The sequence below is a fragment of the Phaseolus vulgaris genome, chromosome 6, assembly GCF_000499845.2.
Source record: "Phaseolus vulgaris cultivar G19833 chromosome 6, P. vulgaris v2.0, whole genome shotgun sequence".
In the NCBI taxonomy this organism is placed as follows: domain Eukaryota; kingdom Viridiplantae; phylum Streptophyta; class Magnoliopsida; order Fabales; family Fabaceae; genus Phaseolus; species Phaseolus vulgaris.
The window spans coordinates 14,826,777-14,854,149 of NC_023754.2; the positions used below are offsets into that span (position 1 = coordinate 14,826,777).

General features: G+C 30.4%; 1 protein-coding gene and 1 long non-coding RNA gene across 19 annotated transcripts; one reads left to right on the forward strand and one right to left on the reverse strand.

Annotated features, from left to right (window-relative positions):
• The first annotated feature begins 1,413 nt into the window (after positions 1-1,413).
• On the forward strand, positions 1,414-26,525 carry LOC137831237 (uncharacterized). Of its 18 annotated transcripts, none has more exons than XR_011084375.1 (7): positions 1,414-1,735; positions 1,820-1,862; positions 2,389-2,560; positions 8,239-8,384; positions 8,499-8,718; positions 14,243-14,374; positions 25,919-26,525. It is a non-coding gene; the product is annotated as an uncharacterized lncRNA (long non-coding RNA). The 18 variants fall into 18 exon arrangements; XR_011084370.1 differs by lacking the exon at positions 25,919-26,525 and adding an exon at positions 24,797-25,247; XR_011084374.1 differs by lacking the exon at positions 25,919-26,525 and adding an exon at positions 14,900-15,109.
• LOC137832949 (probable E3 ubiquitin-protein ligase ZFP1) lies at positions 4,085-7,896 on the reverse strand. Its single transcript, XM_068641355.1, has 3 exons — positions 4,514-7,896; positions 4,312-4,450; positions 4,085-4,220 (listed from the first exon to the last, which is right to left on the reverse strand). Exons 1-3 carry the CDS (start codon positions 5,092-5,094, stop codon positions 4,086-4,088), a joined length of 855 nt encoding a protein of 284 aa, XP_068497456.1. The 5' UTR covers positions 5,095-7,896; the 3' UTR covers position 4,085.
• Positions 26,526-27,373: the final 848 nt, after the last annotated feature.

Below are 27,373 nucleotides of genomic sequence, written 5' to 3' on the forward strand. Positions count from 1 at the left end.
AATGAAAAACGTACCTCTGCAAATTCTGTTAAGTTTACCTTTATAGCTAGGTTTTTTCTCTCTCCAGGCAGTTACGCTTTGGACACGTGGCTTGCATCCAACCCTGCACGTGTCACCATCTGGACCGGGGTAGCAGGTAGTACCCAGCCCTACACGTGTCATCATCTGAGCTAAGATAACTCGAGCGTCATTTCTATATTGCATCCAACCCTACACGTGTCATCATTTGGGTTGGGGTAACAGGTAGCATCCAACCCTACACGTGTCGTCATTTGGGTTGAGGTAACTTGAGCATTATTTCTGTGTAGTAACCAGCCGTGCGACCAAGTCCCCTATTCAAGGAGTAATCTGGCACGTAATACGCTGTGAACACCACCTGACAAGGCGAGTATCAGATGCAACAAAGTGTACCATCTCTGTGATATCGCTTGTCGCAAGTGCCACCCCCCTTATTGCTACGCCATGCATGTTCTAGCTGGGGAAACCTTGCCACCAACGAATGTCCACTATGGGAATCCTGTCGCTGATGAGCGAGGTGTTCCCTCCTACCCACTCGACCTTCACGCCCCATGCTGGTGCTACAATCGTCCTACTGAACTTACACGTTTGAAATTACTCTTCTAAGCCTCCAACAGTTTTAACTAAGTTTACTGGGAGACCCGATGATGTGCTCCTTGTGGCGATGTCAGACCACCTGATCTTCCATTATCTAATACGTCGATGACACACAAACCCGGCGACAACCGACTATGTACATTGTAGAACGCCACTTCCACGAATCGGCGACTATGCTCACTTCTGAACCACTCATCTTTCTCTTGTCCACGTGTTCTGCTGAGCACGCCCCACACAGTCACGTGCTAGACACGTCATCACACCCGATGACCTGGTCGGTACAAGTGTCATTCCGATAATTTAACCTTTTATTCAATGAATTATCAAAGTAAAATTTAAATTCAATTCAAAAATATATTATCAATAAATTATATTTGGATTATCAGCCTATAAAGATTGAAAATAAAGTCACTAAAAATGTTTTTTTAAAAAAAAACTTAAGTTGTAGTGAAAATTTCAAAATAATAAGAGTCTATATATTTTAAAATTTATATTTTTAGCGAATATAATTTGAAAAAAAAAATATTTTAGTCTATATATACAAAACAATGTACATAAACATACTTAGAATAAATTTCATAAGGAAAATAAATATTTGATGTGATGAATATATAGAATAAAAGTAGATTATCATACAAATAAATGTAAGTAATTTTTTTTTTAAATTTGGAAAAAAATGAATTTCAAATTTAATATATAAAAATTAGGAATTAAAAGTGAATGAGTTTACAATTAGGATACGGAAAAATACGTTCTTTTATAAATTTTTAATAGATTTGTTTTTCTTTTTTAACTCTTAAACTAATATTCTTAACTAAAAAAAAAAATTAAAGTTGAATGATGATAGGAAGAGTTGGTAAGAGTCTTAACCAAGACCAGCTTTGAAATAACTATCCCGTGCTCCGGTGCACCACCGTGTGCACTCTCCCCTTCGTGTGCTTCGTCGCCGCCTCTTCCTCTTCTACTGTGCCGACCGTCGATCCAACGACAGATGACGGTGCTCGCAACTGCTCAGCAATTCCCCAACGCATCTCTAACCCTATCCATTTCAAAATCCCCAAATCAAGTTTTCCCCAAATTCTCAACAACCTTCGATTTTTTGCCACCGATCTTCACGACAGTATTAATTCCTCTCGATTGCACTCTTCTTTTCTGCTTTAAATTCCGCTTTTTCTCAACTGACCACATTTTTTTTTTCTGTCAGGTTTGCGTATTCTATCTAGTTCTTCGAGCACTCGACACCGTTGGTTTGTATTCGTATTTTCAATTTGATGCAGGAGCTTTTTATTGTTTTGTTTTGTTTTCTTTTCTTTTGCTTGCAAGGACGAATGACTGTCAGTAGTATCGATTTTAACTATCATCGCTGTGTATAGATTTGGTTGTTTCATGTTTTGAATTTATTTCTTTATTTATTTTTTTAAGCTTTGAATGTTCTGCAGGATTGGTGTTATCGTCCAATCTCTTTGAGAAATGAAAGTGATTTTAAGATTTTTATTTTATTTTTAAAAGCTCTAATGGAAACTTTTAAGCGTTAGAAACTGAAGGTTGAGAAAATTTTGGCAACAAAATTTCAGTTTGAGGAGTAAGATAAAACTGTTGGTCCTAATGTAGCTTGAAAATGTGTAAAAGAACTGAGTATTCTTTGGTTTCCTTAAGCAATTTATTATTTTGAGATTTAAAAAAATGTCATATGAATGGAGAATGAATATACTTTTCGTTGCCATGGTGAAGGCAGTAGCTGAAATTGTCACATACCCTGTTGCTTTGCTCCAGGAAATTTCTATTCCGACAAGAAAGCAACAGCTCTGAACTGGATTGAAGGACGTGGGAAGTCGGTGGTGTTTGAGTTGAGGCCATAATTAAGAAGGAAGAGGTGTTGAAGACGAGGGAAGCTGTCAAGGATGGGAAGGAGCTTCACGTTTCTGTGACCGTGCCCTCAATTGAGGTACAAAGTCCTACATTATCGCCCCTGATAATTATTTACTTCATGCGACACTAGTGTTGAGACCTAGACGGTATTAACCCCACTAGACGGTCTATGAATAAAGTTAGAATTTTGATGACGGTCATAAAGTTAGAGTTTTGATGATAACAAACTTCTTAAAAAAAATTTCATATACTCAAATATGTTAATGATAGTATTAATATTTGTTTTATGTATATGCATTTCTAAAATCTTAGTTGACGACTAGACATACAATATTTATGAAAGAATTAATTAAAACAATTCATCCCTCTATTATTGTGTTTTTCCTACCTTTTCTTTTCTTTTTATAAAAGTTTTCATGCAAAACATGTTAAACTTGTTCTAATTGATTAGACATACTTTCAAAGAGAAATATTTTTCCTACCTTTTCACCATCCTTCAATTTGTTAAAGTATGCATTCCTTGGATTTCTGTCTATATAAAATTATAATTTTTCAATAATTTAAAGTTTTTTCTTTTATGGTATTAAACAAAATACTAATTGAAACTTAATTCTTTGGACGTACATCACACTGTCGCCATTGAATAGCAACAAAAATAACAAAAGTGAACTATTGAAATTATATCTTAATCTTTTACTTGTATACTTAATATTTTTAATCATCTTCCTCTTTCGATCAATACATAGTTTAAAAAAGTTTATTCTTAAATATTTGTTTTTTTAAGCTAATATTTTTAAACTTGATTTCTTTAAATATCAATATTTTTTTAAAAAAGTTAATAGTTTAAAGTAATTTTAACTATGCAAAATAATTTTTTAATGAAAAAAAAAAGTAAAAGACCCATAATCATCCACTGAGAATAATTTCCAACATTATTAGTAAAGTGGAAAGCTAATACAATTCCGAAAATACTGTATAATTCTAATTCCAATTTTTTTTTTAAATAGACCTTATAAGACTTAAGTAATATCTAGATAGAAAGGGTAGACAAATGACTTTTTAAAGCAAGTTTATTCTTAAATATTTGTTTGTTTAAGCTAATATTTTTAAATATTTATTTGTTTAAGCTAATATTCTTAAATATTTGTTTGTTTAAGCTAATATTCTTAAATATTTGTTTGTTTAAGCTAATATTCTTAGATATTTATTTGTTTAATATAATATTATTGTATCTTTGTTTGTTTAAGCTAATATTCTTAGATATTTGTTTGTTTAAGCTAATATTCTTAAAACTTAATTTCTTTGTTTAAGCTAATATTCTTAAAACTTAATTTCTTTAAATATCAATACTTTTTTTTATTTTAAAGTAATATTATATCATAATTTAAATCCAATATATTTTTTATAACAAAATACGTGAAAGCGATACACTAAGAATAAATTGTATTAAACATCTTAATGATAAATGTTCTATTGCCCAATTCTGCCATGTAACCCAGATGTGCATTAACTATTACAGCAATGAGTTTATTCAGTATTACAGCAATGTTAGGTATGTACTACTTCATACACAACAAAATATGAACAATGAATTCAGACTTCTATCCAATACTCAATGCTTTTGATTTGCACAGGGGACAAACATTTTTCTCTTGTAACCATCTCCTTACACAATCTGCATGGTATTCATGTCCGCATTGAAGAATTCCAATCTCCTCTTTGTTTTTATATTCATCCTGTGAAATGTGAAATCACATCATGTCATGCATAAGTATTCCAATTAATAGGAGAAAGATAGTACATACTATGCAAAGATCAATTTGATACCTGACATATTATGCAAAGATCAATTTCCTCTTCTTCAGAAGTTGACCCCTCCTTATTAGGTAGTAGATAGGTTTTTGTTAGCATTTGTCTTGCAATTATTTCTTCAGACAAACCCCTCTCTACACTGCCAATCTGTTCACTTAATATAAGAAGCTCCTGTAGTGGAATTCCAAAGTTAGAAAATTAAAGTTTTCATAATCACTTAGACCTCATAGCCAATCCACATTCATAGCAAAATAGACTAGACGATACATAGCAAAATAGACTAGACGATACATAAAGACTTGCCTCATATGACATGTCGTCAATGTCCAATTGTATATTCCTATGATGGTCACGGAATGAAGCAACTTCCTGAAGAAAGGCACTAGGAGGAAGATTATGCATGTTGCCTCTAGGAGCATGAAAGTTGGAGTGACCTCTAGAAGGATGATTATGCATGTTGCCTCTACGAGCATGAAAGTTAGAGTGACCTCTATGCATGTTGCCTCTACGAGCACGAAAGTTGGAGTGACCTCTGATCTCTTGCACTTGCACAGGCTGTGCATGATGATGGTAGTGTGCATGATGATGGTTGGAATGACCTCTGATTTCTTGCACTTGCACAGGCTGTGCATGATGATGGTAGTGTGCATGATGATGGTAGTGCTGATGGGCAAATCTGTGGCCCCTTCTATTTGCAGTTGTATCATGATATCTTTGGAGATTCATTCTTGAATTCTCTAATGAACTTACACTAGCACTGGGAGTTGGGTCTGTTAGAAGACCAAATTCATTCACCATGTCAAGGATTTAAAGAAAATAGGACATAATTGCATGGAATAAACAAAACATCAGAAACAGAAACATAATTTCTTGGAAGGAAGTAGAAAAACAAAAACAGACAATCTTACCTTGAATCAAAGATCTCCAAGAGCCAGAGCTATGAAAGAAGGGGATGCCAATTGCATTAGATGAATATGTAACAGGAATATGATGTGAAACACCAATATGAAGACTAGGTTGATGCTGAACTCCATTGAGTTGTGTCATTCCATACACCATCCTAGTGTCATAATAAGCGTCTAGTAAGAAATGGGAATCCATTGTATTTCCTTCCACCACTCTTACTCTTAACATATTAGGTTCAGGTTCAGAAATGTTTGTCCTCCCAAGATCGGTGCTTTCAGATTGCAACCCTTGTTCACTCATCTCGTTAATTTCTGTAATTGGGAGAATAATAATCAAAAGTTTAAAACCATATACAAATATGACCAAGAAAATAAAAATAAAAGCCAGACACTTGTGAATGTTAAAGTAAACTTTTTTTACATGATAAAAAAACACAGACAAAAATAACAACTTTGGATTTGAGAAGAACAAAACAAAAACCTTACCTCTTATCAATTCGCTTTCGAACAAAAGCAGGTGAAACCAGAGTCTGAAGAAGAAGGAAAATTTGAACGTCATGGATTGCTTATAAAGAGTAATCATAGTATGATGTTAAAAGGAGGAAATCTTTACTCTGAAAGATATTTTAATTTTTAAAATCTAATTTAAAATATTTAGTTTATCTCATCTTGATATTCTTTGTAAATCTATTCTAAAATTATTATATCAAGATGGTAATTAATGAGAAGAGTTAATGGTAATTAATGACAAGAGTAAAGAGGGAAATATTTTCCATTAAAGCTAATTCAATCTTTAAAATATAATTTTATATATTTCAGCGTTTATATAGATTTGGTGCATTTAATATAGGCAACTAATAACAATAGATAAAATTTAGTATAACGTATTCATTAAAAATTTATTATCACATATACTAATTTTATTATTAAACGAGTAGGGATGAAATCACGAAAGATAATTACCTCTTCATATTATTTATCTAAAGAAACCTTCTTCAGATTCTGTTTAATAAATTGATTTATGTGAAACTAATTTATATATAAGGTGATAACTATACCTCACTTATGATAAGTTCAAGAGTAGGAAATCATTACTAAAGATAGTTTAATTTTGAAAATCTAATTTTAAATATTTAGTTTATCTCATCTTGATATTATTTGTAAATCTATTCTAAAATGATTATATAAGATGGTAATTAATGACAAGATAAGATTTAAAGAGGGAAATATTTTCCGGTAATTTAATCTTTAAAATCTAATTTTATATATTTCAGTATATATATAGTTTTGGTGCATTAACAATAATTCAGGCAACTAATTACAATAGATAAAATACAATTATAATATTAGTGCTTCGATTTCATTCGTTACTTATTTATATTATTTATCTAAAGAAATCCACCTTCTTGAGATTCTGTTTAACAAATTGATTTATGTGAAACTAACTTATATATAAGGTGATAATTATACCTCATGATAAGTTCAAGAGTACGGAAAACATTAATTATATATAGATTAATTTTGAAAATCTAATTCTAAATATTTAATTTATCTAATCTTCATGCCACTAACTATTATTTGAAAATGTACTATTGAATTACTTATTTACATGATAATAAGAAGGGAAGAGTTAAAAGAGGCAAATCTTTACCATGAAAGATAATTCAATTTTTTAAAATTTAATAATATTTGACTGTTTATATGATTTTGGTGTCATTAATTATTATTTATAACATGGACAACTTATAAGAATGATACTTAATCATTATATATTCATAATAAATTCGATTTCATTAAATATATTATGCACCAATAAGAACATATCAGATAAAATTATTGTATTAGTCTTACTATTTCATTCATATAAAAAATAGTTCTTCTATAATTTGAATGTTATTATCATATATAGTACTTGTATTATTAAATGATCAATTTAAAAGTATTTTAGAGTAGGGACGATGATATGTTAGATGATTGCATGACTGTTGTGCTTCTTCAGATAAAGTAAATGAATGTTTCTCCAATACGCTAGTGAGAGAAGTAACTATAGAAGCATGATGTTGCACAAATTTTGATAAAAATCCGTTAGTCCTAAAATTTTGTGCAATTGTTTAATGGTGGTAAGTGTCATTCAAGAAATTATTGCATGAGTTTGCTTATATTTTCTTAGGATCTAAGCAAATGCCATCCCTTGATATTATATGTCCTAAGTATTTTATCGATTTCTTGGAAAACATATACGTACCTGTTTCTCTTAAGGAAAAAATTGATTAGTCATGAAGCATTGAAAAAGAATATATGGTCTTCTAATGGCTTATGGCTTGCTATATACTAATATGTTGACAAAGTATAACAAATTTCCGCAAATAGGGCTGAAGTAACATATTTATAATTGACTGAAACGAAATAGTCACTTTACACAATCCAAAGAAAATCACCAAAAATTTAAAGTGACCTTCCTAAAAGATGATTATTTATTGTGCTTTTTATGTTGTTATTTCACTTTGTTCGGTCGACCACAGATTGTTTTGTACATACCGATACACAATGTACATAACCATACCTAAAATAAATTTATTAAGAGAAACAAATATTTGATGTGATGAAATACGTAGAATAAAAGTAGATTATTATACAAATAAATGTAATTAAAATATTTTTTTAAAAATTTGGAAAAAAATGAATTTCAAATTTAGTATATAAAAATTAGGAATTAAAAGTGAATGAGTTTATTATTAGGATATGGAAAAATACGTTCTTTTATAAATTTTTAATAGATTTTTTTAACTCTTAAACTAACATTCTTAACTAAAAAAAATTAAAAGTTGAATGATGATAAGAAGAGTTTTCCCCAAATTCTTCAAATCCATTTCAAAATCTCCAAATCAAGTTTTCCCCAACATTCTCAACAACCTTCGATTTTTCGCCATCGATCTTCACGATGGTATTAGTTCCTCTCGATTGCATTCTCGTTTTCTGTTTTCAATTTCGTTTTTTCTCAACTGACCTCGACTCATGTGATCGATGTGTCTGCAAGTACCCCTCATTCGACATTTTCCAGAGGATCGGACGATCAAGCAATCGAGACCCAAGGGAGCAGTAGGAAGATTGAGAAATGGGTTGACGTGTGAGCTGACCGATCGACAGGAAGAAGAAAGACAAAGCTAGTCAATAGTTCTCTAGGTCCCTTCTTCCTATCAGGAACATTTGGTTTCCTTAAGCAATTTATTCTTTTAAGATTTAAAAAAATGTCATATGAATGGAGAATGAATATACTTTTCGTTGTCATGGTTGAAGGCAGTAGCTGAAATTGTCACATACCTTGTTGCTTTGCTCTAGGAAATTTCTATTCCGACAAGAAAGCATCAGCTCGGAACTGGATTGAAGGACGTGGGAAGTTGGTGGTGTTTGAGTTGAGAACATAATTAAGAAGAAGGAGGTTTTGAAGACAAGTGTGATGGAAGTTGTCAAGGATGGGAAGGAGTTTCATGTTTCTATGACTGTGCCCTCAATTGAGGTACAACGACTTCTCCCATCTTTTACTGTTTCTCTGATCTTTTAGAGCCTTTTTTATTCTAAAGATAGAAAAACGATAATTTAATGTGTTTAAAGAAAACAAATAGAAAACATAGTATACGAAATCAACTAATCATAAAATAAGAAAAATATTTTTTATTTCTTAAATACTACTGATCCATGTTGTTTGGTCACATTTTAATTAATGATCATGTTTTAATTAGTGATTGATTTTTCAATCATTATTTATGATTATTTTTTTATAATGATAAGAATAGAAAGCCCAACATTATCACGTTTGAGAATTATTTAATGTGGAGACCTAGGAGGTATTAACTTATGAATATAGTTAGAATTTTGATGACAGTCACAAAGTTAGAGTTTTGGTGATAACAAATTTCTTAAAGAAATATATAGTATTCATATTTGTTTTACTTTTAACTTATAACAAACTTCTTAAAGAAACATCAGTCACATAAGCACCACTTAACACCGTTTGGTGATATTTAACATAAAGTACTCTTTTGAATATATTTTAAAAAATTTAGGGACCAAATTGAATTTTTTAAAAACTACTGTATCAAATTGACTATTGGCTATAAATATAGGGACGAAAAAAGTAATTAAACCTAATTTTAACTATAAAAAATAAATATTTAATGAAAAAAAAAGTAAAAGTCTCACCATATTCATCCACTGAGAATAACTTCCAACATTATTAGTAAAGTGGAAAGCTAATGCAATTCCAAAAATACTGTATAATTCTAATTCCAAATTAGTTTTTTTTAAAAATAGACCTTATAAAGCTTATAAGACTTAAGTAATATCTAGATAGAAAGCGTAGATAAATTATTTTTAAAAAAAATTTATAAATAAAAATTTGTTTGTTTTAGCTAATATTCTTAAATATTTGTTTGTTTAAGCTAATATTTTTAGATATTTGTTTGTTTAAGCTAATATTTTTAAACGTAATTTTTTTTAAATATCAATACTTTATTTTAGAAGTTAATATTTTAAAGTAATATTATATCATAATTTAAATCTAATATATAGTTTATAAAAAAATAACGTGAAAGTCTCTTCCATATTCATCCACTAAGAATAACTTGAATTAAAAATGTTAATAATAAATGTTCTATGCTCAATTCGGCAATGTAACCAGATGTGTATTAACTATTACAGCAATGGGTTTATTTAGTATTACACCAATGTTTGGTATGTACTACTTCATACACAACAAAATATGAAGGAGGTAACAATTATGCATGCATGAACCGTTCATTTATTTCCGCTTCTATCCAATAGCCAATGCTTTTGATTTGCAAAGGGGACAAACATTTTTCTCTTGTAACCATCTTCTTATACAATTTGCATGGTATTCATGTCCATATTGAAGAATTCCAATCTCCTCTTTGTTCTTATATTCATCCTGTGAAATCATATCATGCTTAAGTATTCCAATTAATAGAAGAAAGAGAAAAACATGTTTCTAATAGTACATACTATAAAATAAAACATTTGATACCTGACATATTATACAAAGATCAATTTCTTGTTCATCAGAAGTTGACCCCTCCAAGTTATTAGGTAGTAGATAAGTTTTTGTCAGCATTTGTCTTGCAATAATTTCTTCTGACGAAACGTTGTCAATCTGTTGACCTAAAATAAGAAGATCCTGTTGTGGAATTCCAAAAGAGTTAGAAAATTAAAGTTTTCATAGTCACTTAGACCTCATAGCTAATCCACGTAATACACTAGACGATACATAATAGACTTGCCTCATATGGCAAGTTTTCAATGTCCACTTGCATATGACTATGATGGTAATGGAATGAAGCAACTTCCCGAAGAAAGGCCATAGAAGGACCTCTATGCATGTTTCCTCTACGAGCATGAAAGTTGGAGTGACCTCTATGCATGTTGCCTCTACGAGCATGAAAGTTGGAGTGACCTCTGATCTCTTGCACTTGCACAGGCTGTGCATGATTATGGTTGTGGCGATAGCTATGGCCCCTTCTACTTTCGGTTGTAACATGATATCTTTGGTGATTCATTCTTTAATGAACTTACATCAGAAGACCAAATTCATTCACCATGTCAAGGATTTAAAGAAAATAGCACATAATTGCATGGAATAAAAAAAAAACTTATATGTTAAAAGCATATACAATTATGATCAAGAAAAAAAAAAAAAAGATCCAGACACTGTTCACTTGTTAAAAGTAAGCCTTTTTTACATGATAAAAAAAAGACAGACATAAATGACAACTTTGAAAAAAAAACATCATCCTCTCATCAAACAAAACTGAGGAGAACAAAACCAAAACCTTACCTCGTTATCAAGTGAGAGTCTTTCCTAGGTTTCCAAATCCAAATTCTCTTTCGAACAAAAGGCAGATGAAACTAGGGTCCGAATAAGAAAAATTTCTAATGCAACATGGATTGTTTATAAAGAGTAATCCTAGTATGATTGATAAAAGAAGGAAATCTTTACTCTGAAAGATATTTTAATTTTTAAAATCTAATTTTAAATATTTAGGTTATCTTATCTTGATAATCTGTAAATCTATTCTAAAATGATTATATCAAAATGGTAATTAATGACAAGAGTTAAAGAGGAAATATTTTCTATTAAAGCTAATTCAATCTTTAAAATCTATTTTATATATTTCAACTTTCGAAATTTATTTCTTCTATTATTGAAAATTTTATTATCACATATACTAATTTTATTATTAAATTAGTAGGGATGAAATCCGGAAAGATATATTACCTCTTTATATTATTTAACTAAAGAAATCCACCTTCTTAGATTCTAATAAATTGATTTATGTGAAACTAATTTATATATAAGGTGATTATGATAAGTTCTAAGAGTAGGGTAAATCATTACTAAAGATAGTTTGATTTTGAAAATCTACAATTCTTATTATACATGCATCTATCCATAAATACTTAGATATATTTTATAAAAATATATTTAAAAAATATTTAAAATATAAACTCAAATAAAAAATTAATCTTAAACTATAATTCAAATAAAATTAAATAATAAAATATTAATATAAATAATTTATCATTTTAAAAAACCAGACTTAAATAAGTTGTATCATAAAACAGTAGTTTAAGGAAATTATTTTCTTTATAAACAAATTTAATTTAAAGAAATTGATTTATTTATAAAAAACTTTAATTTCATGATTATAAATTAAAAAAACATAAATCTATAATATTGAATCATAAATGATTTTTCAATTATTACTATTTTTTTCATTGATAATTTTTTTTTTAAATGTAAATAAAAATCTGTAAGAATAAATAACAAATATCCTTAAGTTTGTTACTAATATCTAAATTTTGAGAACGTTATTCTTAAAATAAGTGTTTGAGGGTGAGAAGAAAAACATCTCCCCTCTATTTACTTTATGAGCAATTTGATTTCTTTAATAAATATACACATAGAGATATAGACACGAGATAAGGGAGATATTACAGTAAAAAATAGTGAAATCAACAATATATAATAAAAAATATATTTTATAGAAAATTATTAAAGGAAAATAATTACATGAAACAGTCGTCGTTGAATTATAACTTCATATTATATTAAGTTTGCTAATCTTTATTAAAAATAAAATCAATGAAAAGAGGATAAGATGGTTTATAATTTAATATATTTTAGAAGGTAGACATTTTATATGAACACAATATAATATGAAATAAGTTAGGATTAATATAAATTTTGTAAACATTTATCTTAAAATAGAGAATCCAAATCGTGGATTTTGTGAATGTATTTTCCAACTAATTTGTATTGGTTATAGTTAGTCATTAATCAGTTTATCAGTCACGGCATTACTAAAGATAGTTTAATTTTGAAAATATAATTCTAAATATTTAGTGTATCGAATCTTCATGCCACTAATTATTATTTAAAAATGTACTATAAATTGAATTAAGGAAAAAGTTAAAAGAGGCAAATCTTTATCATCAAAGATAATTCAATTTTTTAAAATCTAATTCTAAACATTTAACATTTGATATGATTTTGGAGCCATTAATTATTATATAATGGTATTTAATCATTATATAAATATATAATGAATTCGATATCATTAAATATATTATGCACTAATAACAATAAAAATAAAATTATTATATTAGTCTTACTATTTCATTCATTCAAAAATTAATTTTCTATGTCTCAAAGTAGCTCGTGCGTTATTCGTTACGCTTAACCACTCGTTCTTTTTTTTTGCTCATACGAAAACCTAAAACTCTTTATTAGTTGTAATGTTAAAAACTGGGACTGGTTGTGATTAATTATTGTTTTAATTCTAATGCCACGTGCTTTGTGAACCCTAAGTAAAACAAATTTGTATATTAGGTCTGGGCTCGAATTATGTTTACAATATAAATCATTCTCGTATTGACTTATACATGTCCGTATGATTGTTGAAACATATGATCAAGACCGTGTGATTGTTGAAACTTATGATCAACACTGGTTACTCATGTGTATGTAAGAGTGATTACTTATGTGATGTTTATGGTCATTCACTTTTTATGAAAAAAATCATTTTTTTAATAAAATCATATATTACATCGGTTAGATGACTTAATTGATGTAAAAATTATATATTACATCGGTTAGATAACTTAATCGATGTAATAACTCTATCAGAACTGGTTACCCAACCACAGGTTCCTCCACATATACTGACACATAAAATTGGTTACCCGTATGTCTATAAGTGATTACCTATGTGACGCTTATGACCCATCCACTCTTTATGAAAAAAAAAATCATTTTTTTAATATGGGTCATATATTACATCGGTTATATGGCTTAACTGATGTAATATGGGTCATTTTGAGTAAAAAAAAAAATTACACCGGTTGTTTCTAAGAACCGATGTAATATATTCTTTTTTATCCTGTTTTAAAGTTCGCGCTGCTCATTCATACTGCTCATTCGCGCGCAATCTCACTCTATCACGTCATTGCGATTAATTATTTATCAACCAAGAAGGGAGCTTGTTGTGTGTGAAAACTCTTTATTAGTTCTAATGTTCAAATATCATAGAGAACTGGGACTGGTTGTGATTAATTATTGTGACTTTCCACTGGGGCTGGTCCTACCTTTAGGAAGAAGGGGAAGAAAATCCGTAATTTTGTGAAGGACAGGAGTCCTAAGTACCCTCGCATTAGTGCACCACCAAGGAACAAGCTTGACCATTATCAGATCCTGAAGTACCCTCTTACCACTGAGTCTTCTATGAAGAAGATTGAGGACAACAACACTCTGGTTTTTGTATCTTTTTGTTTAGCAGAATCTAAAAAACATCATGTTTCAATTTTGACTCTTAAGTTGATGATTGAAATGAGCATGAGATAAGCTTATTCCTAAAACTGTGAAACTCTATTATTAACTTATTCAAAAGTTATTTTTAATGTATACATAACTTACTATATAAGTTTATAAGATGAATTTATTTAATGTTTGTTTTATCCATGATTGTTAGTGATTAGTGAAAAGACTTACAATGCAAACTGATTCATATTGGTGACGATGGCATCTAGAGTATGATAAGTCGACCTCATCGACACTCCTTGACCATCAGGAATAACATCAGTGGTGTTATCAAGCCTGAAAGGTAATGTTTTTCTATTATGTTACATTACTAATTTTCTTCATGGAATTATATGGACTAGTCAAGCTTCACCCCATTTTTTTATGTGAAATTTCAGTTTCATATATGTTTTCATTGTAATGAAAATGAAGCTTAGCATTATGTGTTCTTTCTAGGATGACGTTGGTGTTAGGACCCTCTGGTTATGAAAAACCAATGGTTAAATCATTTTTCAAATTTTCATTCTCATCTTATAACTACATTACAACTTTGTTTTTGTAATACCTTTGTAGAAAAGTGGTAGTATCACATACAATTGCCATGAGCAAAACAAGTTTTGCATTCAAAGGGCTTCTGCATAAACCGGCCAAACTAATCACATTGTAGAACTCACAGTCAGAGAAACTTTTAATTTTGCTAAATAATGTCAAGGTTCACTATTTTTATTTTCCATTTCACAGTTATAATATTATTTTCCCTGTCTATTGTCACAAACAGAAATTGTGAAACAGAGAGACATTAGTTACTTGGGTGCACAAACATTTTCAGGTTCAATGTTTTCATTTTCCTTCTATGTTGCCGACAACATGAGAGGGGACCATAAATAATTAACTTTCTAGTTAGTCAGTCAATTAACATCTCTTTTTAAGTGGGCATGTATTGTTGTGTACTAGATTAGTTAGCTTTCTTACATTTATGGGTAATTCATTCATATTGGCTTTTATGTAAATTATAATGGAAACCTATGCATTATCCTAGATTCTATTATGCCATTAATTTATTATAGATGAACTTTATTACTAAACAATGTGCAAAATAGTAATTTGAGTTGCACATTTTTTTAGATTTTACATATATTACTAAAGTTATAATAAAGAAGATTAAGAAAAATGTTGTAGTAATTAAGAAAAACATAAAAAGTTTAGAGAAAAAATTTGAATTTTTATTAATGTGTATTATTTTTTTGAACATTTAACTCTTTATAAAAAATATATTATTTTATTTAAAAATAATATTTTTACAAAATGGAAATAGAAATTTTTAATATTGACTTTTTTTTTAGATTTTACATAAATTATTAATGTTATAATAAAGAAGATTAAAAAAATTGTTGTAGTATATAAAAAAAAAAAACAGAAAAAGTTTAGAGAAGAAATTTGATTTTTTATTAATATGTGTAGATAGTTATTATTTTTTTAACATTTAACTGTTTATAAGAAATATATTGTTTTATTTAAAATTAATATTTTTACAAATTGGAAGTAGAAAATTTTAAAGTTGAGGTTTGTTTTTTAGATTTTACATAAATTATTAATGTTATAATTAAGAAGACTATAAAAAATGTTGTAGTAATTAAAAAAAAAAAACAGAAAAAGTTTAGAGAAGAAATTTGAATTTTTATTAATATGTGTAGAAAGTTATTATTTTTGAACATTTAACTGTTTATAAGAAATATATTATTTTATTTAAAATTAATATTTTTACAAATTGGAAATAGAAATTTTTAATGATGAGGTTTTTGTTTTAGATTTTACATATATTATTAAAGTTATAATAAAGAAGATTAAGACAAATGTTGTAGTAATTAAGAAAAACAGAAAACGTTTAGAGAAAAAATTTAAATTTTTATTAATATGTGTAGATAGTTATTAATTTTTTTTTATTTAACTGTTTATAAGAAATATATTATTTTATTTAAAAATAATATTTTTACAGAATGGAAATAGAAATTTTTAATGTTGCGGTTTTTTTTTAGATTTTATATAAATTATTAATGTTATAATAAAGAAGATTAGAAAAAATGTTGTAGTAATTAAAAAAAAGAGATAAAATTTAGAGAAGAAATTTGAATTTTTATTAATATGTGTAGGTAGTTATTATTTTTTTAACATTTTACTGTTTATAAAAAATATATTGTTTTATTTAAAATTAATATTTTTACAAACTGGATAGAGAAATTTTTAATGTTGAGTTTTTTTTTATATTTTAAATAAATTATTAATGTTATAATAAAGAAGATTATTAAAAATGTTGTATAAATTAAAAAAAAAAACAGAAAAAGTTTAGAAAAGAAATTTTAATTTTTATTAATATGTGTAGATAGTTATATTTTATTTAACATTTAACTATTTATAAGAAATATATTATTTTATTTAACTTTAATATTTTTACAAATTGTAAATAGAAATTTTTAATATTTAGGCTTTTTTTAGATTTTACATAAATTATTAATGTTATAATTAAGAATATTATACAAAATTATTAATTATAAAAAAGATTTTACATAAATTATTAATAATATGTTATTGGTTAATTTTTTTTTTATATTTATTTGTTGTTTGATTAAGTTATAATATTGAAAAATTGAATTTCAGTATATATTTGTCATGTTTGTTATATTAGAGTCACTGTATCGGTGTACTTTTACATCGAAATGGTAATCGCATTCAATATGTTGTATCGATACTTACCCGTAATTATGGTTCTCGATGAAAGTTAAAGATTTCATGGATAACATTATGAATTCGACAAAGCATTATGACGATGCAGAGATGATACATTTTGAGGAAACAGATGCAATTTAAGACGATGTTGTTGCGACAAACATGAATTTAATTTCACAAATCTAACAACAAATTAAAAATAATATTGAAGGTGCATGAGTGATGATCCTTTGCATGGTAGCTTTTGGATTAAATTTGTTATGCACGGTGCATACTAGAAGCAATATGAGCGAGTTCCAACCACAAAAAGAGCGTCGTAGTCAAGAATCTGTTCAATCTCATGATTATGAAAATATGGATATTTGTAGGGTTTAACATTCCCTAGAGTCGACCCTTCTAAGAGGGGAATGTGATGATCAATTGCTCAAATAAGAGGTAGGCCTCACGATTCCTTGAATAATTGCAGATATCTACTCAATTTCTAGTATTGGTGAAGGTTTAAGGAACTATTCTATGGAATGGAACAATTGTAACAAAAAATATTCAGCTATGCCACAGGTAGAAATCATCCTCTTGATTTAATGTATAATGACTTCTTGAGGTGTCGTCTAGTGTTGGCCCTTGAGTTCAACCATTTTCCCCTTTCTAATTTATGGTTAGTTACTCATAGTCAATTAACACTGGCCCCAGTGTTGTCAACCACTGTACCCCCAATACGATCTCAACCCCACTTAATGAGAACATAAACAGATTAACGAAAAATGCGTGAAAGCCCAATTGTAATGGTACATGTCTGCAAACAAATGAACATGAAAGTTCATCTCCATTCCTACCAAGACATGAAAGTTTTGAGTCGGGACAACTTGAAGGGCCATGAATTTAGTGTTGCAATTTTGGATGAAGTTGTGGGTACTCCCACTATCCACTAGAATCACAACTAGGGAACGGTTAACATGACCCAAAACCTTGAGGTTCCGAGTTATTATGTGGCCCATCAATGTGTGTAAACTGATTATAACATAAAATTCTTTTGTTGCAGTCTTGGTCTCTCGGACTTCAATTTGAAGTGTCACTTGGGCTTCCAAATTGGTCATGCGAGTATTCATTGCTTCTTAGAAAGCTTTATGGCTTTCTAGTAATTGAAGAATAGAATCTATTTTTTCATCACTTTATGACACATGCATGGTGTCTCCTTGAGTTTTCTCTCAACGGAAGTACCAAAATACAATGCCTATATTACAGGTTAGGCTTTGTCCACAGACAATACTGGATAACTCCCTGGTATTATTTCATTTGAAAGGCTCTCATACATATAACAAAATAGTGTCAACCATCCAAAAGGACATGCCCCAACAAAAAATAAAATATGAGAGATCTTACAATTAGGATTTTTAACCTTTACTTTATTTTGCCTTTCACCATGCAATCATAATCATTAAATTATTTAGGCTTGGTGGTATGTTGTTTGGGCTTGCTCCTTGCTATTGGACTGATCATTTGTGCATCATCATGATCATAATCTTTGGCAAGTTCTTCTTGCACAATATCAATTTCAACTCGCACCCTATCATCTTACAAATTTTCAAAATTATCTTTCAGGATTAAAAAAATGGGTTCTAGAAACTCAAATCCAGAAATGTATTCTAAAAAAAAAAGGGTCATCCTCATTTCATTTAAGATCATTTTCGTTATTTCACAAGAAAATTTTTGTCATCTTTAATAACATATTAACATATTGGGTTCAGTTGAAATTGATGTGGTGTAGGGAGAATTTGCCTAATCTTTTACTACATCCTCTTGTACCATGACATTAAGAGTATAACTAAGTTGAATATATTACAATTTAAAATATATTCGTACAAACAAAAAAATTAAAAAAAAGCATTTTTAGGAATTAAAAACAAATATGTAGTATTTTATACTCTCTCTTTTTCTCGACAAAAGTTACCTAGTTCATCTTATTAATTACATGACAAGTTAATCGTTAGATAAAGACAAATTATATAGAAAAGTTATAAATTTTTATTGATATTTCGTGTTCTCATTTTTTTTTTGTAAAGTTTTCGTGTTAGGCATCACTATGCAACTTGACATCTCAGCTAAGCTGACACCTCAAGTAACAACAATCATCTGCCATCACATGAAAAAAAAATATTATTAAAAAAGAAAAAAGAAAGAAAATACAAAAATATTATACCTATTCATAAAGAATTCTAAGAACAGACTAGCTGGGAGTCTATTATACCAATGAAAAGATTCTCTATGAATAAATCCTAAATTAGCCAACTTATCAGCACACGCATTCCCTTCACGAAAAATATGAGTTACCCTAAACTTGATTGTCCCACAAAAATTAAGACAAGTATTCCATCGATTCTGAAGCATCCACAGAACTTTAGTCCTAGCAGTAAACGCAGCACAAATCAAGGCAGAATCACATTCAAGCCAGACATTAGTAAGTCCCATTTTTTGAGCTTCCTCCATAGCATGTATAACTCCATAAAACTCAGCAACCAAAGCAATTTGAACTTCAAGAAACGCTGAAAAAGCACCAATAAATTCTCCCATACTCCCACGAAAAATACCTCCACAAGTAGCAAGACCAGGATACCCCCTAGCAGCCCCATCAATATTAATTTTGACCCAGCCTGGTGAAGGAAATTCCCATCTAATAGGAAGAGGACGAAGAACTTTACCACTACGAGTCTTAATACCGAAAAACTTAATCACGTTGAAGTCCAACATATCATTCTTCATTGAAGCTTTAGACGAATTTCCCACTAGACAAGTTAAATCTTTAATTATCGAAATAGCCTTAGAAACCCCAATCTTATCTTGAAATCTAGCATAATTCCTCATACGCCATATCATCCATATAGAAAAGGTTATCACCGCAAGCTTAATCAATTTAACCAAAGGACTACCATCACTCTTAATAAAAGAAAGTAGATCACCCTTATTAGAGAAATGAGAAGTAAGAAAAATTTGTCGTACCCAACTCCAAATATGCAATGCATTAGAACATTCAAAAAATAGATGTTGAATAGATTCCTCTTGCTTTTCACAAAGCGAACAGATAGAACATATATGCAAACCCTTATTCTGAATATGTTGATCTGTAGGAAGTCGCCCATGAAATTTTTTCCAGAGTACTAGAGTTTTGGAAGGCGGAATAGATGAAGACCAAATGAATTTACCCCAACCACCTAGAACTCCTGGTTCCAAGAAAAAAGTCCTAGCCGATTTAAGAGTGAAACGACCAGACTCATTTAGAATCCAATTAGGAATATCCTGTTCCTCTCTAATCATGATATGATTAAAAAAAAGAGGCATCTGTTGTAAAGAGAAGGGAATATTCCAATCACAACATGTCCAAAATTGAGAGACTGTATCCGAAATGCTAACACCATAAGATAACCCTGCAATATTTGCTAAAGAAGTAGTAGAACACCATCTATCATTCTAGAAATTAATAAAAGAACCTGTACCAACAGTCCAATAAGTATAGTCAAGTATGGTAGAATAAAATTACTTAATTCCAGGCCAGAGAGAGGAAGATCTATAAACCGTTCGAAATTCATATTTTGATTTAAGAACCCTGGCTTTCAAGAGTAAAGACCAAGGTTTGTCGCTATAAGCAAAGTTCCAAGCAAGCTTAAGAAGATATGCATTATTTTCATGATGAAGATTAATGATATTTAAGCCTCCGTCCTCAAGAGGTGAACAAATTTTCCCCCAATTAACGGTAACAATACCTTTTTTCAGAATATCACCAGTCCAAATAAAATTCCGACACCACTGCTCAACTTGCTTAATAAGTGAAACAGGCCACTCATACATATTAAAACTATAAGCTAGAGATCCAGTAATCACTGTATTGACCAGCTGAATTCGACCCATCATGCTAAGAGATTTACCTTTCCAAGATGCTAGCTTCAATTTAACTTTATCAGCCAAAGGTTGAAGAAACCGACACTTTGGAGCACCAACAAAGATAGGCACTCCTAAATAATGGAAAGGCAAACAACCATGACTACAGGAAAGAATATTTTGAATTTTGGTGACAAATCTTGGAGAATTATCCATGGTGAAGAAACTACTTTTAGAGTTATTAATATATTGACCAGAAAAATCACAATATGTTTTAAGAAAAGAACTCAAATTTCTAAGAGACTTAATATCCCCCCTACAAAAAATAAATATGTCATCAGCATACAAAATATGAGAGGGAGTGAGATAATCGTGCGGACTGGCCATATTTAAGATCTTCTTATCATTCACAAGCTTAGAGAGACCTCTACTAAGAACTTACTCTGCAAGACAGAAAAGTAAAGGAGACAATGGATCACCTTGTCTTACCCCTCGACTGCAAGGAAAAAAACCCACCAAACTACCACTTATTCTTATAGAAAGCATAGCTGAACGGAGAATTGTACTAATCCAACCGACAAATGAGGGGTGAAAACCAAAACGTTTTAAAACTAATAATAAGAACTTCCAACTTAGAGTGTCAAAAGCTTTATGAATATCAACTTTGTAAGCCACATTACCTCCTCTAACCTTCTTAGAAAGCAGGTTAATAGCTTCAGAAGCAATACCAATGCAATCCTGAATTTGTCTACCCTGCACAAATCCATATTGATTAGGAGAAATGATTCTAGCAACCACAAGTGCAAGCCTATCCGCCAGTATCTTGGAAATAATCTTAAACTAGGAATTAGCAACAGCAATTGGCCTGTAATCTTTAATGGAATCAACACCCTGAACCTTTGGAATAAGAGATACCACATTACTGTTCATTCCAGGGAGAACCCAGTTTTGTTTAAAAAACTGTTGAACAGCATTGCAAACATCTGTCCCAATAATTTCCCAGCAAGAAAAACACCACCAAAACCATCAGGACCAGGAGCACTATTACCGTTAAGATTAAAAACAACATTTTTAATTTGAGAAAAATCTGGACACTTAATCAACATCATATTCTCCTCAGAGGAAACCATGCAGGAATATAAGTACCAATAAAATCTTCCATATTATCAGTATCCAGAACACTAGAAATAGACTCAGCATAAAGATTTTTATAAAAGTCCAAAATATGATCCTCAATGATTTTAGGATCCTCTGTAACCTCATTATCAATCCGTAGACAATGAATCCCACTAGAATTATATCTCCTTTTGACCACCGCATGGAAAAAAGCAGTATTTCGATCTCCATCCTTGAACCATAACATCCTAACCCTTTCTTTCCAAAACAAATATTGACAGTGAAGAGCATGATCAAGCTCCTCCTTAGCAATCTTTTCTTGACAGAGAAGTCCATCACTATCAGACAAACTAGCACTCTCTAAGCTTTTTTGAATACCAAGAAGGATGCCCTGCTTAAGAAGAATTCCATTATGAACATTACCAAAAGAATTTTTATTCCAGTCTCGGAGCTCAAGTTTCAACCTTTTTAACTTATGTTGCAAGATAAACATAGGACAACCAACAACCTGATTAGCCCAAGAATCATGAATAAGCTTTAGACACGAAGTGTCTTGAAGCCACATCGAAAAGAAACGAAAATTGCTAACCTTCCGCAAAGAATTACTAGTAAGACTAGCAAGAATAGGGGAATGATCAGAAATTTTTTTATCAAGAACGTGATAAGAACAAGATTCCCATTCATCCAGACACACTCCATTACATAAAGCCCTATCCAATCTTCTGTGAATTCTATGCAACCCTCTCCTTCCGTTACACCAAGTATAACAAGATCCAGTAAAAGGCATACAAGAAAGATCATTAGTATTAATCCAGTCCAGGAATTCATTACAAGAAACCTGATTAGGAGCCACCCCCCCTTTACAGTCATCCGCCGAGAGCACAACATTAAAATCTCCCAGAATACACCAAGGCCCTGTGAAGAAACTAAGATCCCTCCATAAAAATCGTCTAGACAAGTATGTGTTAGCACCATAAACACCTGCAAAGCTAAAACTTTTATCCTGCAGACGACAAGTTACAGAGATAAATTGATCATTAACCAAGAAATTTTGGACAAGATTAGGAATCGACAAACACCAAAGCTTAGCAACTTTATTAACAATAGGAGACGTAGCCACCAAATGCATATTAACAAATTTGAAAAGGACGTCGAAAGCATTAGTGTACGACATCATGGGTTCAGCAAGAAAAACCAGGAGAGGTTTATGTAGGTTAAGTAAACTAAGCAACATCTCCACAGTTTTGTGGTTCCCCAATCCTCTGAAATTCCAAAAAAATGAAGAGACCTTCATTGCGACGTTGTAGAGAGAACTGCCTTAGCAGTTTTCCAGGATTTACCAGTCCCCTTAGGTGGTCTCCCTGGTTTTCTTTTAGTGCGAACTGTTCCCTCCCCATTATCACCGTCATCCTCCTCCATGTCATTAGAGTCAGCCCAAAATTTTGAAACAACCTGATTTTCAATATGATCAGAATTAATTCCAACAATGGTAGGCGGAATAGTTGACGCTCCAATATGAGAATCAACTCCCACATCTGTAGTTTCCAAACCATCAAGAGAAGAAAAGTGATTTTGAAGGACCAACGATATGACTTTAACATCCCCAAGATATTTAGCCTTCCGAGGGGAGGTATGAGGCGACTGAGATGGTACAGTCACAATAGCAGAGACCTCCACATTAGGAACTGGTGCATTAGTATCCGCATGTGATTTAACCCTCCGAGGAGAGGTAGTACGCAACAGAGATGGTACAATCACAGGAACAGATACCTCCACATGATGATCATCAATAAAAGTTGTTGAATTTGACTCTGAGTCCTTAGCTTGCATAACAACAAGTGAATCCAAAGTGGGAGTGGACAACCCCTGTTTGGGTGAGGACCTATCATGATCTGAAGCATCCTCAAGAAGAGACATATCTGCAAAATCATCCTCCCCTCCACCTGTTTCATCAACTTTTGTGTTCTCATTTTAAACTAGAGCACACTTTTTTTAAGTCATGACATAGTATATGCCTGCTTCATTACATTTAAAATTTGATATGCATAATTTTGAAGCTACAATAAGATATGAGCATGTTTGGTAACAAATACGTACTAATAAAAATTTTATGTATCTACATAATTGTTTTTGCATATCTAACTTTATTTTTCCATTCTAATTGTATAGTTTTTTAATTTTCACAGTGATCACATTATTATAAAAATGAAACATATTTTCATAATTGTATAGTTTTTTAATTTTCACAGTGATCACATTATTATAAAAATGAAACATATTTTCATAATAGTCGATCTACTGATAGAGTGTCTAAATGTTTTTCATGATGTATTTCTCTTGATTTTAATTGGATTTAAACTATCTTTCGTTTGAAAATTATTTTTTATCTCATCATGATCAACATTACAACTATGAGATGCATTGCGAGTCATATTTGCAGCAATATTCACAATTTAATGAGCATACTTTACAACATAGCGAGTCATACTTCCAACAATCACTACAATGTTATTTTCCCAGTTGTTTTATGAACCAAATTTTCAGCAACCTTTTGAGTCATATTGTTATCAATCTTATGAGCCATATTATTATGATGAATATAAGCAAAGTCAATCACCCTTTCAACAATTTGTGCAACCTTACATTACTCCTCATAGTTTTGGAAAAACATATTTAGAGGAGCTGGTGAGATAATTAATGGTAAATACAATGAAATCTCATCAAATTGGTGACTATAATAACTTTTTATTCTCTAAATTTTTTTTGCTAAATTAATTTGAAAAAAAATACTAAATCTATTTATTTATTATAAAGTTTAATCATACAAAAATATCAAAATGGTACTAAATATTATGAGATTATTAATTATTTTAGTTAAAGTTCGTTATCTCTTAAATTTTTATGACTATTATTTGGCTAAGATAGAATTAAAGTATTTTGTTTGGTTTCAAAGCTTTGAACTAAGCTACAAGGTGGAGGTTAAAATTTATGTTTATAAAACACTTACCTTGCGCAGGGTGCAGAATGATTCAAGGTATCTGCAAATAGCAGAAGCATCATGCAGATTCCTAAGGGGTTTAAGTAGATCCCTTAGCACAACAATGTCAGATAAAGCCACAGTCATTCCTCCTCCTGTTAAAGGGTGATGCATAGTGAAGGCATCTCCCATTAGAAGGGCACTAGGTCAAATGACATAAGTACATTCTGAATGAATCTGGTCCAAATTCTACATCTAATTATATAGACTTTTCACATCAGGGTGTGATCTCTTTGGTGGGGTGATATAACTATATTTGTTGGGTTTTTATATCTTTGTCTGAGATTTTTTCTTGATCTGTAGTACAATGTTTGTCGGATCCTTAGTTGATAGGATACTAAAAAACTTGTTTTTGGGGTTTTGTATAAGGGTTGAGACACCCGTGTTTCATTTTATTTTATTTAAAAAAAATATAGACTTTTCACATAAATTTTATGTTTTCTTTGTCTAATTGCTGAGAAAATGAAAACAGAAAAAAGAATATCAACATTTTATCTGTAGAATAAATGCTCTATAATGAATGCCTATAAGTGTAGCCAATAGCCGTATCTTCTACATTTCTACCTAGACATGGTTTCATTTAAAATTCACTCATAATTTTCTTTCATCATCTTGAAGTTTCTTTTTATATGTTAGCATTACTTTTGTACTTGGAACCAGTCTTCTTAAAAAGATCTATATATAACACAAGACAAGATATAAGCACCAACAACGCCTGCACCCACAATGATGATTTCAGCACTTTCTACAGCCTTGTGTGAACATATTCCATTTTCTGATGATTTCTTGTCACACTCGTTACTTTATACATGAACTAAACTTGAATCTGTGACCTTTTTTCCTCCAAAAATGTACACAAAATCATCAATTGCGAATTCAAAACTTTGTTTGATGGATAAATAACTGATTTTAAGAAATAACCGTTTTTTATATCAAATTCTAACGACAAAACAAGTCATTATATTTCTAAACTAAGCTGAGATCTATCATTATTAAATTAATTGCATATAATTGGGTACAATATTGCATATAATAATTGCAATATGAGTTGTACAAACATTTATGAAATTCAAAATTCAATTGTACCAATCTTTCTGTTAGCTGGAGTGCCTCACCTCTTAGCTGGAGTGCCTCACCTCTTTGCCGGAGTGTCTCATCCTCTTTGCCGGAGTGTCTCATTGCCGGAGTGTCTCATTGCCGGCCTTTGCTGGAGTGCCTAATCTAATTGGGTACAATATCGTACAATTTGCTGGAGTGCTTCATCTAATTGGGTACAATATCGTGTCTCATCCCTTTGCTGGAGTGCCTCATCCCTTTGCTGGAGTGCCTCATCTCATTGCCGGAGTGCCTCACCCGGCCCTTTGTTGGAGTGCCTCATCCCTTTGCTGGAGTGCATCATCCCTTTGGGTACAATATTGTACCATTTGCTGGAGTGCCTCATCTAATTGGGTACAATATCGTACAATTTGCTGGAGTGCTTCATCTAATTCGTGAATAACTATGATAATTGGGTATGGGACCAAGTTGGTGTTGAGTTTGGTGAATAACTATGATAATTCGTTTGGATATTTACATGGGTGGTTGGTTTTTCTTCCTTCTATGTTTCGGATTGGGTTGTATCTTTTTGTAACAAGATAGTTTTAACAATTCCCGTATTTTATTAAACTATTCAACAAATATATTTTATTTTGTTTTAAAATTTCATTTATATTTATTTTTATTGTTAAAAATAATATTGTATTGTTAAAAGGGTTTGTCGAGTTTTTAAAGAAAAAACTCACGTGTCAAGTGATGAATATATATCCTAAATAAAGTGATAGCATAACAGTACTCTTTAAAATTGTTATTAAAAGCATCCTAAGTCATTTTATGCTTTTTATTTATTTATTAAGGTTTTATTATAATCACATAATAAGGTCTAGTTAAAAATTTGAATAAGGTTTTCTGAAGTGAGTGCTAGAAGGTTTGAACACATTATTACAAGATAGAAGTGAAGTGAAGAGAGTTTTTTTTCTCTACCAGGCAATCTATGTTGACAGAAGTACAGAAAATGTGAAAATCTTTTTCATTCACATATAGATACATATACAAAATAAAAGTAAAGTGCAGAAGAACAGCACGTGTATTCTGTTATTTTGCAGAACAGGCCCTCAAATGTTAAAAACTTCATCACATACCAAACTAAAAGCTTCTAATCTAAAATACAATCTACTTCCATAATGATTCCATGATTTACATTTAAATAAATATATTTTTACATTTTTCTATAATGATTGGAAAAATTACCCAATTCATAAAAATGCTAATATCTTGGATATTTTGTTAATAACTATTTTTAAAATTTGAAATATAGAAGTTTATTTATTATCTACATCGATCCTGATTTGGCTCTTCTATTCTAAAATAGATCTTGAAAAATCATACTTATATAATATTGTGAAATCTTGAAAAGTAAATAAAAAAAGTTGAAGAGTAGTAGTGTATTAGTGTTAGGTGGTAGAAGAACATAGAGTATGAGAAAATAATGGGGCTATTTTGGTTCAACATTTTTATTAT

Excerpts from the sequence above, each read along its gene's own strand:
- LOC137832949 (XM_068641355.1), bottom strand. The coding sequence starts at position 5,094 with ATGGTGAATGAATTTGGTCTTCTAACAGACCCAACTCCCAGTGCTAGT. Across the intron at positions 4,451-4,513 it reads GGATTGGCTATGAGGTCTAA|TGAACAGATTGGCAGTGTAG; the intron begins GTGATTATGAAA and ends TCTTATATTAAG. Across the intron at positions 4,221-4,311 it reads ATCTTTGCATAATATGTCAG|GATGAATATAAAAACAAAGA; the intron begins GTATCAAATTGA and ends CACATTTCACAG.